We start from the raw sequence: 12,697 nt of genomic DNA on the forward strand, positions 1-12,697 counted from the left end.
GATCAGATATTTCAACCTACATACACATGATAACACATAGGATATCTATACCCGAAGGTAAGCAGTGAATCCCCGACTACAATGCATCGACTCCTATATGTTTCGACAGAACACCCAACCTTGCCACCTGATGACCCCATGAGAGTCGGTAAACAAGTCAAAGTGTAATTCTAGCACATAGAGTCTCAATGTTGTCCCGGGTCATAAGGACTAATGGTGTACAACCATAAACTAGGACTTTTCCACTCAATAAGTGAGAACCACTTGGAAAGTCCTTTTATCGAGGGTTGTTCAGTGCACTCTACAAGGAGCACCTATATGCATGTTCGGACATCACAATATCCCCTACCAATGAAACATGGTACTCACATCGCAGATACTAGTCTCGAACTCGAGCGGCCTATATCCTTCTTAGCGGCGGCTGAATCGACTAAGAACTGTTTAAAATATACAGTATTCCAAATATGAGTTTCATGATACTCACCGTATGAGCATCTCATATTCTTTCTACTATTTGTACATTCAAGGACTTTATCTATGCAACTAGCATGGGTATACAGATAAAGATGTGCCAAAATGATAAAATCAAATATTATTAAAATAAAAAATGTTTATACATAGAGTTTCATTGTGAACACTCGGCCAACACTTGGCTCGACATGCACCTACTCTAACACATGTACCATATTGGATCTCACAAAGTGAATATATTTATCTTTGCATACATTCAGTTTTGGTTGAGAATTGGTTTCAAGAATGATTTCATTGTTGTTGAAATCGAGACCAGTTTTGTCTCCGACATGTTTCTTCAACTCTTGTATTTCAGCTAAAGTAATTGAACATATCCCAGGATGAAACTAGTCCAATTAGCTTCAAATATTCAGTTTTAACCTTCTGGTTCTCATCCTGTAAATTTTCATTCTCCGTGTTCAGTTTAGAAATCTGTGTCTTTAGACTCAACATTTCACTAGACTGTTCCCAGTCAGTTTCAGTCGTGTTGTCTGACACTTCACTTTGCTTGGCTTTAATTTCATCGAATGACAGAGAAACTTTTGGTACTCATTTACCAAGTAATAAAGTGTCTTGACAAGGTCTTCTTGTGAAAAATCAGTTGAGCTTCCAGCACATCATCATTTGCCATTAAGCATTTTACTTCTTTATTATCACTAGAGTTACTTGAGTGCTTTGTTATTAAAATAATCCAGAATATGAATCAGCCTATTTTTTATTTGCACTTTTCAGGTGCCATCTCCTTTTGATCATGCCTTTTTGAGAATTTCTTTTCATCTTTGGATCATTTTTCTCCGAAAGATCTTTTGCCCTGGTCAGATGATCTCCTATCATATTTTTTCGGTCTAGGGCAGTATGCTATGAAGTAATCAGTTTTTCCACAGTTGGAACAGGCATTGGAGTCATCAGTTGACCTTCTCTTTTGATAAGATCTTTGATTCAAAATTTGAAAATTTCTTTGATTCTTCCTTAGAAATTTCCCGAACTTCTTTACGAATAGTGGCATAGCATCACTACTTAACTATTAAGCAGATTTTTCTTTTGAAACTGATGGTTCCAGTTTCACGGCAGTTAGGGCTTTAGTCAGCTGAGAAATAGACTGGCCATCGTCCCTTATTTGCAGTTCAAATTCATAAGCTTTTAAGTTTGCAAATAGGTTGTGTAGCTCCATCTTGTTCATATGTTTTGATTCACGCATAGCTACCATCTTGATGTCCCGTTCTTGCAGTCCTCTCATTACTTTGAGAATTTGTTCTCATTTGCTGTACACATTTTCAAGTGTACTTAGTTTTATTATAAGCCTGCTGGCTCTTTCATCAAAATCAGACATAGATTCTCCAGGCTTAATCTTAATATTGTCAAATTTCTGTATGGCTACAAAGAGCTTGTTTTATTTGGTTTGCTCATTTCTTTTACAGAGCTGAATCAGCTTTTCTCAAAGTTCCTTGGCAGTTTTGCACATTTTGATCTTGTTGAATATGTTTTTATCAAGAGTTGTATACATTATATCTTTTGTCACATTGTCAAAATTCGACTTTTTCTTATCCTCATTGGTCCATTCGCTCCTTGGTTTTTCAAGCATTTGAGGAGCACTTTCGAAGATGGTTGTAGATGTATTAGCTTTTAGTATCCTTATCGGTCTTTCTGTAATGACGAACCACATGTCATCGTCTTAACCAACTAAATGAGCCTGCGATTCTTATTTTCCAGTCATCAAAGTCTTCCTTAGAGAACATGTGAATTTTACTGAATGAAGTCATTGTAATAGGAATTGTTTAGAATCGAGAATATATCCTGCTCTGATACCACTTGTAAGATCGGTGTAGTGTATAAAAGAGGATTTGAATAAACAATGGACACAATATGTAAGTTTCTTCGATTAGTTTAGATGGGTTGATAACTAAACTGAATATCCTCGAGCATCTATGTCAGTTTGCTAACATATAAATGCGAAATCACCTACACTGAAAGATTAGAACAAATCACAGAATGAATGGGAAGGGGTAAACTGAAGTGTAAAACAAAACATATATGTTTCTAGATTTTCGGAGAACTGAAGCTTCTACGTCACCCTTTTTTCCTCTAGGAATGTTCGCACTAGAATACTTTGGATAATACAAGTAGTTTGCAAGATCTCGATTCAGTTTGGTCTTAAACATTGTCAAACTGAAACTCCTAGTATCACAGCTGATTAATAGACTGTCTACAAACTGTTATATAATTGTAATACACAATGATACTATCTTAGCACGAAATGGTCCTTAAATGAACAGATAAAATTCTTTTAAGGTATGCTGAACTGATTCAGTTTCGCTTATGTATATGAAGGATTTTGAATACTTAATCTTATCAGTGAATGATCGATCTATTCTTGAATTCAACCCCTTCTCTATTTATACTCTCAGAAATAGATCCGTTCAACCAAAAGTGTATGTTGACTTGTTTTTAGTCCATGCCAACGCTTTTCTGATAGTAAGTACACTGTTGTGATCAGTTTTGACTCGTACACTATTGTGATCATTTTGTTCAGACTGCTTGATGTGGAGATTAGTTTAGTGTTCTGACGTAGACTGATTGTGGGCTGTACCAATTTTTTGTAAGTCAGTTTTGCTTATATTATTTGTTAACCACCAAAATATACCAAATTCTTGATCAACAATTTCTCTTTTTTGGTGTTTTGACATCTCATTTATTACGATGGCCATGCGTGCATTTTTTGTGACCTCACAAGGGTATTTTCATTTGTTTGTTTCTTCTTGTTCACTTTCATTACACGTAATATCAGAAGAGCAACTTTGGGGATTCATTCATTGTATTGAGTCAATTAAGCATTATAATTCTTGAAGTGGCTGTGGAAATATTCAAAGTAAATGTGGAAATGAATAACTATATTCGTATATTTCTGGAACATGGGAAAAGATTGTCCTATCAAGAGACTTTCTATTTAGCCACGACAAATGTGCAAAAAATAACTTTCCGACCTCTCATGGTATCTTTGTTGTTTTTTGATTCGGAATTGTTAATTCTGCTACGAGTAGTTGTAGTGGTTGGACTTGGGCTCTATATAAGTTATTACAAGCTAACAAATGTATCATTTTTCTTTACTTTAATCACTTGATTAAATCACTTGTAGTTCGTCAATATGCTACAATAGTATATTATTAAATCAAAATATACAATATAAGTCTAGCAAAGTTTGCTCATTCTTTGAAAGTATTCGGAAATTAATGCACTTGGCATGCGCTGAAGGCGACATAATGCTTACTGAAATTTTGGCCTAAATTATTTTTATTTTAATTTTCCTCGTTCACTGCTGCTCCTATACAAGGGCATCCACATACTAATGTTGGATGGATAAGCCAACACCAATATGTTATTAATCTGTTTTCTAACTACCATTTAGTTTATATATGTTCCATTTTATTTGCAGCCCTGTGGATGAGAATCGGGAAAAGAGTTGTTGACAATGGAAGTGAAAGAGGCAAATGTAGATCAAAAGTTGAATCGTCTTTGGATATCAAGAAAAATGGAAGTGTCAGAGCTCAAGCTTATCCCTGACACGTGTTTCTCACGCATTATTCTAACAAGAAATGTCTGTTAATAAACAATTTGATTGATCGAGATAAATAATACTTGTACAAAACAAGTGATATGATAAAACTATTTATATTAGTTCTTACAAGTACTTGAACCAAACAGTACCTTGGAGAACATAGTGGAACAACTGATATGATAAGAGCAAACAAATGAGATATTAAAACATTCTGAACATAGTAGAACAACTGATATGATAACAGCAAAAACATGAGATTTTCTTTCTTATATAAAGCGGTTGCCAAACTCTAAAAGACGTGGCTCAACATATATATGTCAGTGAGTGTAGTTATGACCATCGTTGTCACTTTCATTTTGTGATTGTCTGCCGTGAAAGCGATTATTTTTCATTTATTCAAATTTGTAAGTTCACTAATAGTAACATAAAGTGTTATAAATGAAACAGGATAAAAGGCACTCCACCGAAAGTGAAAGAATTAAACTGATTTGAAATGACAACACAAAAACATCGGATACCCAATATAAGTTGTAGTGATCGACATTAAGTTAGTAGAAAACTAATAATTACACGTAGGGATGTAAACGAACCAAACCGTTTGTGAGTTATTCGAAGCTCGGTTCGATAAAAGCTCGTTTAATGAGGCTCGTTAAGATAAACAAACCAAACTCAAGCTTTACAGTATTCGGCTCGTTAGCTCGTGAACATGTTCGTTGGTAAGTTCATGAGTAATCTTTTAGATGAAAAAATAATAGTTTTGATATTTGATTTATTGATTTTACATATTATTTATGAAATATATATAAAAATCTATTAAATTTATTTATTATAATAAATTTACAAATTTTAATAAGAATAATATATTTTTTTTAAATATATAATTTACTTTTTAATTAATTTAATGAAAATTTAAATGTATAATTCATATTTATTAAGCTTGTTTAGGCTCGATAAAAGATTGAATAAGCTCGTGAGCCATGCATATTGCATATATTCGTTAAATAAAGCTCGAGATCGGCTCGATTATAAACGAACCAAGCTCAAACATTAAAGAGTTCGGCTCGGCTCGACTCGAGTCGACTTGATTCGATTACATCCCTAATTACACGTATTATTTCAATAATTATTTGTAACTGGAACTTTTTTTGAAACATGTGAATGTTACGATAAAATTATGGCTGGTTTTTTAATAAGTCGGAGAGCTGATGATTGCTTTCTCCAACGTGTTGAAATACTATAAAATTTAGTGATCATGTCTATGTGATTCTACAAAAAATTTAGGAGTTGTAAAGATTTTTTTTAAAAAAAAAATTAGAATGATATATTCATGGACACAATTATGTTTTAAAAGGTGGATAACTGATTGGCTACATGTTAATATGGATCATGCGCTATTGTGATGTATCTTGTATTATATCTTAATTTATATTTAAATAATATATATTATGCTTAATCATTCATATCTAAGTTTTTTTAGTGTCAATATTACCCTATTAATACGTGAACTAATCACTCCAACTTTTCTCTAATATATTCGTTTCTTAGTCTATCAACTATTGTGTCAATGAGTTCTTATTTTTCTGTCATCTGCGTACTTTCTGGTGTGATTCTTGCGTGATTTTTTTTCTGCCCTCGTTGAGTCTTGGGTAAATTGAATTGCTCAGTGAGTGCCACGAACCTCTACAATATTAATAATTTATGTAATGTGATTATTTAATTGGTGGCCGTGAACATCTTATTTGACGAGAAAGTATTGTTTAACTCTCTTTCTTTCATAGGTAAGGCAATTAATTATGCAGACATGTTTGAGGTCATTTCATCTTTACCATCCACTTACAAAACTAACTTAAACCATAACAAATATCATTCCGTTCATGACACCATGTATAATGTTTTTTTTCTAACTTATCAAATTATTATACGTCATTCCAAGTACACATTCACCAACCAAGCAGTACCTAAAGCCTAAACCCATCAACACGACAATAAAATTCGCCACAATAGAAGAAAGAGGAACTACCATTGTAATTTGTGGTCATACAAGAAAGACGGGCCAGCCTTCACTAAATCGTGTCGAATAAATTAAACATAACAGAAGTATTACTCAACCTTCTAGCAAATCTCTCTTAAAATTTTAGTACCATATTGTACACAAAGGAAAAGTATGTATAGGCACCCTATATATACTTCAACCCCGACACGTACTGTCGTTTTGATATAAGATACTGGGACAAGGAATATACCACTCCCAGAAGCCCTAAAATCTTAATCTTCATAATATCCGTTATTATGACGGACGGTAGGTTGAGTGGTATCGTGAGCAGTGGCTTTGCATCAGCCTGCTTTGTGTAGCTCCAAACAAATCGATTGAAAAGGATGTGACTAGGGAGTGTTAAAATAAGCAGAGCAAGATTCTTGACTGCAAAACTCCAATCCGATCCTCCAATGTTAACACTCCATCCTGCATTTCCATGCCACACATCTTCCCATATGCTGTACACTGAAGTCAAGACCAAGTGTGCCGAGATGGCCACCGTAACAGGGAAGTACCTCTGCTTGTCCCCAAATCCGGCAAAAAAATCCGAGTCCTGGTTAAGCAGAAGCAAGATTGGTGCCAAGAAGAATATAGCACAATTTGAGCCACCTGTGAGATGTACATTCAAGATCAGGCACACAGCAAAGCACATTATAGTAGCAACATTACCGACTGCAGGCATCCAGGCCCCTTCTGCAGCCATCCTCTTAATGGTAAAGATTGGCACAGCAGAAGCTCTTCGTTGCTGCATGAATCTCAATTTTGGAGGAACACTAGCAGAACTACTTTGGCCAGACTGATTTTGCCGAATTCCACCCTTTTCAGTGACCTTTTCCCGCATAAGAGAAGCCAGCTCAAACTTTATTTCAAGTGCTATTAGCATGAAGATGGCTGCATATAGACCAAGAAGAGATGTCTTAGCACCCTCAACAGCCAGTAACATAGTAACGTTGTTGTCTTCCTCTGTCATGTCTACCATTTCACTCTCTCCAAGGATGCTCTTGCTGATTATAACCTGGCCCTCCAACAGATATGTCACTGGAAAAAGGGCCACAATAAGTGCAAATAGCCAAGGCAGAAGCTTTGTGCTTGAGGCAGAAGGTAAATGAGTGAAGACCACAAATACAGAAGTGCATATCATAGTAATGATTATAAGGGTATGTAGTATAGCCGCCTGTAGGAAATACTCAGCAGATATATATATTCCGAGAGCAATTCCCACCGCAATGGAGTAAACTGTCCTAAACTCAACAATGTACTTAATTGGAATAATGGAGGTGATGGCTGCGAGAGTCAGCACAATTGCAACAATTAGCAACCATGACGGCCAGGTAGGCTTCGAGGCCATGAAACCATATATGGAGATATCATCACCAGACTGACGGGCCGCTTTAATTAAGTCTGAGTGATAAGTCCAGGACAATGGAATTGGGGGCTGCATCAGGATAAACAAGAAACCAGTCGCTACAACCAACACCAAGCATCTCTTAGCCGACTTCAAGAAAAGGGCAAAATAACAGTTGTTAACAGTTAGTTATGATAAAAGTCAATCGAATGTGCACCAATAGAAATAAGCAGCGAATGCCACATGAGTAACGTGACACGAACAACATAATCTCATATTCAATACATAATAAAACCATAATTTAGGGCAACCACTAAGAGGAAATGTGATGCTAAGCATTGATAGCGAAATAAAATATATCTGAGCACATAATTCAAAGGACCAAAATAAATAAAATTAAATCTGCCCATGCAATATCAGCCAAGTCAAGTGAATTGATAGCAGTTATGTTTCCACCTATCTGTTAGCGAAACCACATAAAATTAAATTCAACAGAAGTTCAAATCATTTTCAGTGTGTTGTCCTAATAATGATACTTATTGCTGTTGTTAAATCTCACACTAATAGCCTCTTATGAACATTAATGAAGAGAGAAACCAAATTGATGGAAACACCTCAACAATTAAGTAAATAATAAGTGTAAATGGTTATCAATGTCGAGCAAAACAGCACACGAGGAATTACAAGTGCACCAACAATGAAAATAACGAACGATACCATGACATGGGAAAAGTGCAGAGCAACGATCGGCACACAAGCTAATCCAGTCAAAAGAATGCAAGAGCCTATAAGCAAACCATCGGTTGGAGGCCTCCCATTCCACCACTGAAGGGCTTCAAAGATTGTTTCACGACAGAGCCAGACAGATAAAGAAACGACACCAGCATGAGTGTAACCCTGCCAAGGTTTCATCTTTGAAGTAGTTTTCGATTTCTCCCTGAAATATAATGAGAAAAATGAAGTTGAAGACGATAAATGGTAACTTTTAAATTTGAAGTTTGGCTGGTCTGTACTTGTAAAGCAGCAGTGGAGGAGAGACTGCTAATAAAAGAACAGCTGAGACCCAAATAATACTCCTTGAAGCCATAAAAAGCATAGATAGCTTTGAGGAATATAAGCAAATAAGAATCCAAACTGCCTTAGATCTGATTCTGCCATCCAAAAAAAGGCTCCTAACAATTGCCAAACCCGCACAAGTAGTCATGGCAACCATATAACTTGGATACATAACATCATCGTCCATCCCATAGTAGTGCACATTTGAGTAGTTAAAAAAATTATTTTCAATATGACACAGTAATAATGCGTGGCTTATCAATCCAGCTTCAGTTAGGAAACGAAGTTTTGATGGAAGCACGGCTAAACCAGGAACAAGCATTGCCAGGATTACACTGCCAACAATAAGCTTACAGAAGGATTTCAATGACATGCCTGCTATCCAAATATTGAGGTCCCAATAGTTATGAATAACAAACCACATCACCATTAAGCTCCCAAGCACAACAAAAGCAGAGTAGGATGATAATCTTTTCTTCGTGAAAAAGTGAGCAAGATAAAATCCAGCCACCGATGGAAGTGGGAGGAACTGCAAGAGAGAGGGTATTAAAATTCACACTATATTATTTCTCTTCAGTTTATAGTAGACTTCCACTGTGAAAATAAAAGTTTTACCTACACAAATTAAAACTTTTAATATACGTCTAAGAATGAACAACTGGAGCGTGAAGTTTACAAGATATAATCAGGTGACCAATAAGGCATTCAAACACATAATGATGAGTCTGAACTTTGATAAGACGTTAAGATTGAGACTTGAATTTAACTCAACACCCAAAGATAGTTCAAGGAGGAGATTGTTCATATCCATATGTACAACTCCTAATTGTTTAATTCAACTAACGAGTAAACTATCTTAATTTTTGTAGAATGTTTTGTAAATATCTATGGATAATTTAAATGCAGAAAATTAGTATTTTTAACGATGATGAATTATCTAACAAACAATAACGAGTAAACTATCTTAATTTTTGTAGAATGTTTTTTGTAAATATCTATGGACAATTTAAATGCAGAAATTTAGAATTTTTAACGACAATGAATGTCTAATATATTTCAATTTACATGTTTAATTGAACTACTTGTATGTTATATAATTTCCCAACTGATTTTATTTTTTCATGCAATTCAAGAGTTCGGCGGATTTATCCAATCAAATGACTTGACATTATCATATTTGTGAGCATACATAGGAATGAAGGCATTACAGTTTTCAATTGGTGACAAATTTGCATCAAAGTCTTATAAATCAAAACTCACAACACTACAAAAGTAAGATAACCATTATCACAGGATTGGGTAATAGTAAATAGAACAGCAATTCGTTTTACAGGTAATCATTGTAACAATCCATATGCCATATGTAAAGGAAACTTAACATGGTCCCAACACATGGTCAACATTACCACAAGACATGAACGCACAGAAACCTCATACGCTCACATTCAAACACATCGACATAGTCTGTTGGATGAAGATGCTAGCTCCAAATTCCAAACATTAAAATTGCACAACATAGTATTTCAAAAGCTAGGAAATAAATTAGTATATATTCAAGGAAAAAGAGTATTTCTAGAGGATTGCAAAGTGGGATATAATTCCTGCATATGATTACATAGAACAAAATCAAAACAAATTACACAAAAGCACGGCTTCGGGGGAAAATTTAATATTCCTAAAGCACAAAGGTGGGTCCGTTAGAAGCAACTGGATATGGATACAGCGTACCAGAATAGGAAATCCCACAACTATTGCCCCAGAAGCACTGACAATTATGGCCAAAGCAGTAAAGAGCAGTGAGCTGAAAGCATCCGAAATCATACCAACAGCGTATGCAGCAGCAGCACCTGCTCCCCCAAGCATTGTAATGGTCACCAAAATATAATTCAGGGGTGGTGGGACATGAATATACCGCCCAAATGAGGGGAAAACAACCCTAACCTCCAAACATACAACCACAACGACCAAAGCCAATGCACCATTGACAAACCTAATACTGTGCAATTCGCTCTCTTTCTTAGTAACCCACCAGAGTGCCCCTCTTGTGGAGGCATACAGCTGAAACAGAAATGGAATGAAGAAAAGAAGAAAAACATCGCAAACAACAGCACTGGAAGAAAAAATTACAGAATAGTGGGATGCAAGGTGAAACAGTGACGGAAAGAACAAAAGATTCAAAGTGTGCACGCAACTCTCTAGCTGCCCGAGAATAAAAATGTCACGGGGCACCTCACCACCATGGTAACTGACTTGTTTAAATTTGAAGGAAGATACCCTAGGAATTGAGTACAGCCAATAGAAAATGCAATTAAAAACCATAAGATAGTACGCGGCATTAATCAAACCCACGGCGGAAACAGTAGCCCACGTGAACAGCACGGAGGCAATGAGTGGAGCACAGGCAAATAACAGGCGTTCAAGAGCGAGCACAATGGTGGGATATTCAATTTGAATCCACTTGAACTGAAGTGAAACCCAAACCCCGATTAAGAAATTAGCCAATGCACAAGTTATGGCAGCGAGGAGAACGAGAGGCACGTGACTGAAGGAGTAATAGAGAGCTGAGCTGAAAAAGAAAGCTAACTGTGCGGCGATGAGTGAGAACCAGACGGCAAAGAAGGAACCTGATTTGAAGTTTAGAGAATCAAGAATGTAGGCAATCATTAACCCCAGCAAGAGGATAGCAACCACTGGTGTGCCACCGAGGTCGAGGAGGAAGGTGGCTGAAGGAACCAGGGAAACGGCGATCCTAGCGTTGTGTACAAAGGAAGAAGAGGAGAATCTGGAGTTGCTGGAAGAGGAACTGGCGCGGCGGCTGCTGGTACTTCCCACATGATAGGAGGTGGAACCAGGGCTAGAATTAGGGTTTAGATCGGAGTTGTAGGGCGATGAAGAAGTGGGGAAAGAGGGAGCGCTCGCGGAGGAGGATATATACGGGCGAAAGGCCCGTGGCTGAAGCTCAGGCGGTAGCATATCCACAGGCGGCGGCGTTTGATTTTCGAGATTGGAATCGAAGTGAGCAATTAGTCAAGGAGAGGTGGTGATGTGATGGAGGTGTTCAAGTGCTTAGGGATTTGGATTAACGCTAATTGTCATTTTTTTTTACATATACTTTAGCTGTGTTTGCAATAGAATATGGTTCAAAGAACCATTAGAGACAATTTTGTTGGAAAGAGTAGGGTTTTCGTTGAGTATCAATCATGTTTATATTATAATAAAAATTAATATATTTGACATAAAAAATAATATTTTTTCGTGAATGACCCATATAGAATATATATTTCCCAAAATTGACCCATGATACCGTCTCACATTAGTTTTTGTATTTTGAAAATAGTTTTTATGATTGTGGATAAGATATATAATCTTGGGATGTGGTTTTAGAAACATTTTTGCACATTAATTAAAATTAAGAGTGGAATTTGTAACATTGAAGATGCCACCACGCATATTCTTTATATATTAGCAACTAATGTATATATGTTGTGTCTACACCTTTTTTAAAAAGAAATTAAGATTATATATTTATTATGAAATTTTAATAATTCGTGAAAAAAATTATGTTGAATGTAAAACAAAATTAACAATAAAATTCCACATATGTAGTTTAAGCTTGTAGATAAAAAACAACAACAAAATAAAAATATAAAAAATATTTTCATATGATGAATTAGATCGAGTTTGGTATAGAACCAAGCGGATATATTTGTATATCTTGTGTAACTGAATAATCAAAAGACTAGATTATTTTTTGTATTCATTCGTTCAGTTATGGTGAGAACTGAACCAGCAGATGCTCTAACTAGTTAAATCAGTTTGAGAACAATAGTTAAATACACAAGATATGTTTATGAATGTTCGGAGACTTCAACTGCTCCTACGTCATCCTTTTTACCACATCGGGTAGGATTCACTTGAAGACTTTGATCTGTAAAACTCTTTGTACAAACCCACCCAGCTTAGGAGTTACCCATTACCTAACTGAACTCCTAGAATAGACTGAAGGCAGCACCTTCCAGTCAACACTTCTTTAATGTCTATGTGAGAAAGACTACAAACACAAGTTTAATGTCTTTGTGCAAGACTGTATTTGAGTGGTGGTGTGTGTGTGTGTGAGGACTGATCTCTGAAAACTACCCGAAAGTGTTCTCACACACTGAGCGAAATATGCTTCTAATCTAAAGCTGATAACACGTTT

At 35.9% G+C, this 12,697-nt stretch overlaps 1 protein-coding gene across 1 annotated transcript; it reads right to left on the minus strand.

The window, feature by feature from the left end:
- Positions 1 to 6,064: 6,064 nt before the first annotated feature.
- On the minus strand, positions 6,065 to 11,596 carry LOC140835253 (uncharacterized). The gene is made up of 4 exons (XM_073200743.1): positions 10,228 to 11,596; positions 8,457 to 9,028; positions 8,161 to 8,380; positions 6,065 to 7,593 (listed from the first exon to the last, which is right to left on the minus strand). Exons 1-4 carry the CDS (start codon positions 11,470 to 11,472, stop codon positions 6,241 to 6,243), a joined length of 3,390 nt encoding a protein of 1,129 aa, XP_073056844.1. The 5' UTR covers positions 11,473 to 11,596; the 3' UTR covers positions 6,065 to 6,240.
- Between the last annotated feature and the right edge of the window lie 1,101 nt (positions 11,597 to 12,697).

The sequence above is a fragment of the Primulina eburnea genome, chromosome 6 (assembly GCF_022965805.1).
Source record: "Primulina eburnea isolate SZY01 chromosome 6, ASM2296580v1, whole genome shotgun sequence".
Taxonomy (NCBI): Eukaryota; Viridiplantae; Streptophyta; class Magnoliopsida; order Lamiales; family Gesneriaceae; genus Primulina; species Primulina eburnea.

Bases quoted from the DNA above. Each gene is read 5' to 3' on its own strand.
- LOC140835253 (XM_073200743.1), bottom strand. From the start codon at position 11,472: ATGCTACCGCCTGAGCTTCAGCCACGGGCCTTTCGCCCGTATATATCC. The intron at 9,029-10,227 runs GTACGCTGTATC...TCTCTCTTGCAG, and splicing joins TTGTGGGATTTCCTATTCTG to TTCCTCCCACTTCCATCGGT. The intron at 7,594-8,160 runs GTATCGTTCGTT...CTTTTCTTGAAG, and splicing joins TGCACTTTTCCCATGTCATG to TCGGCTAAGAGATGCTTGGT.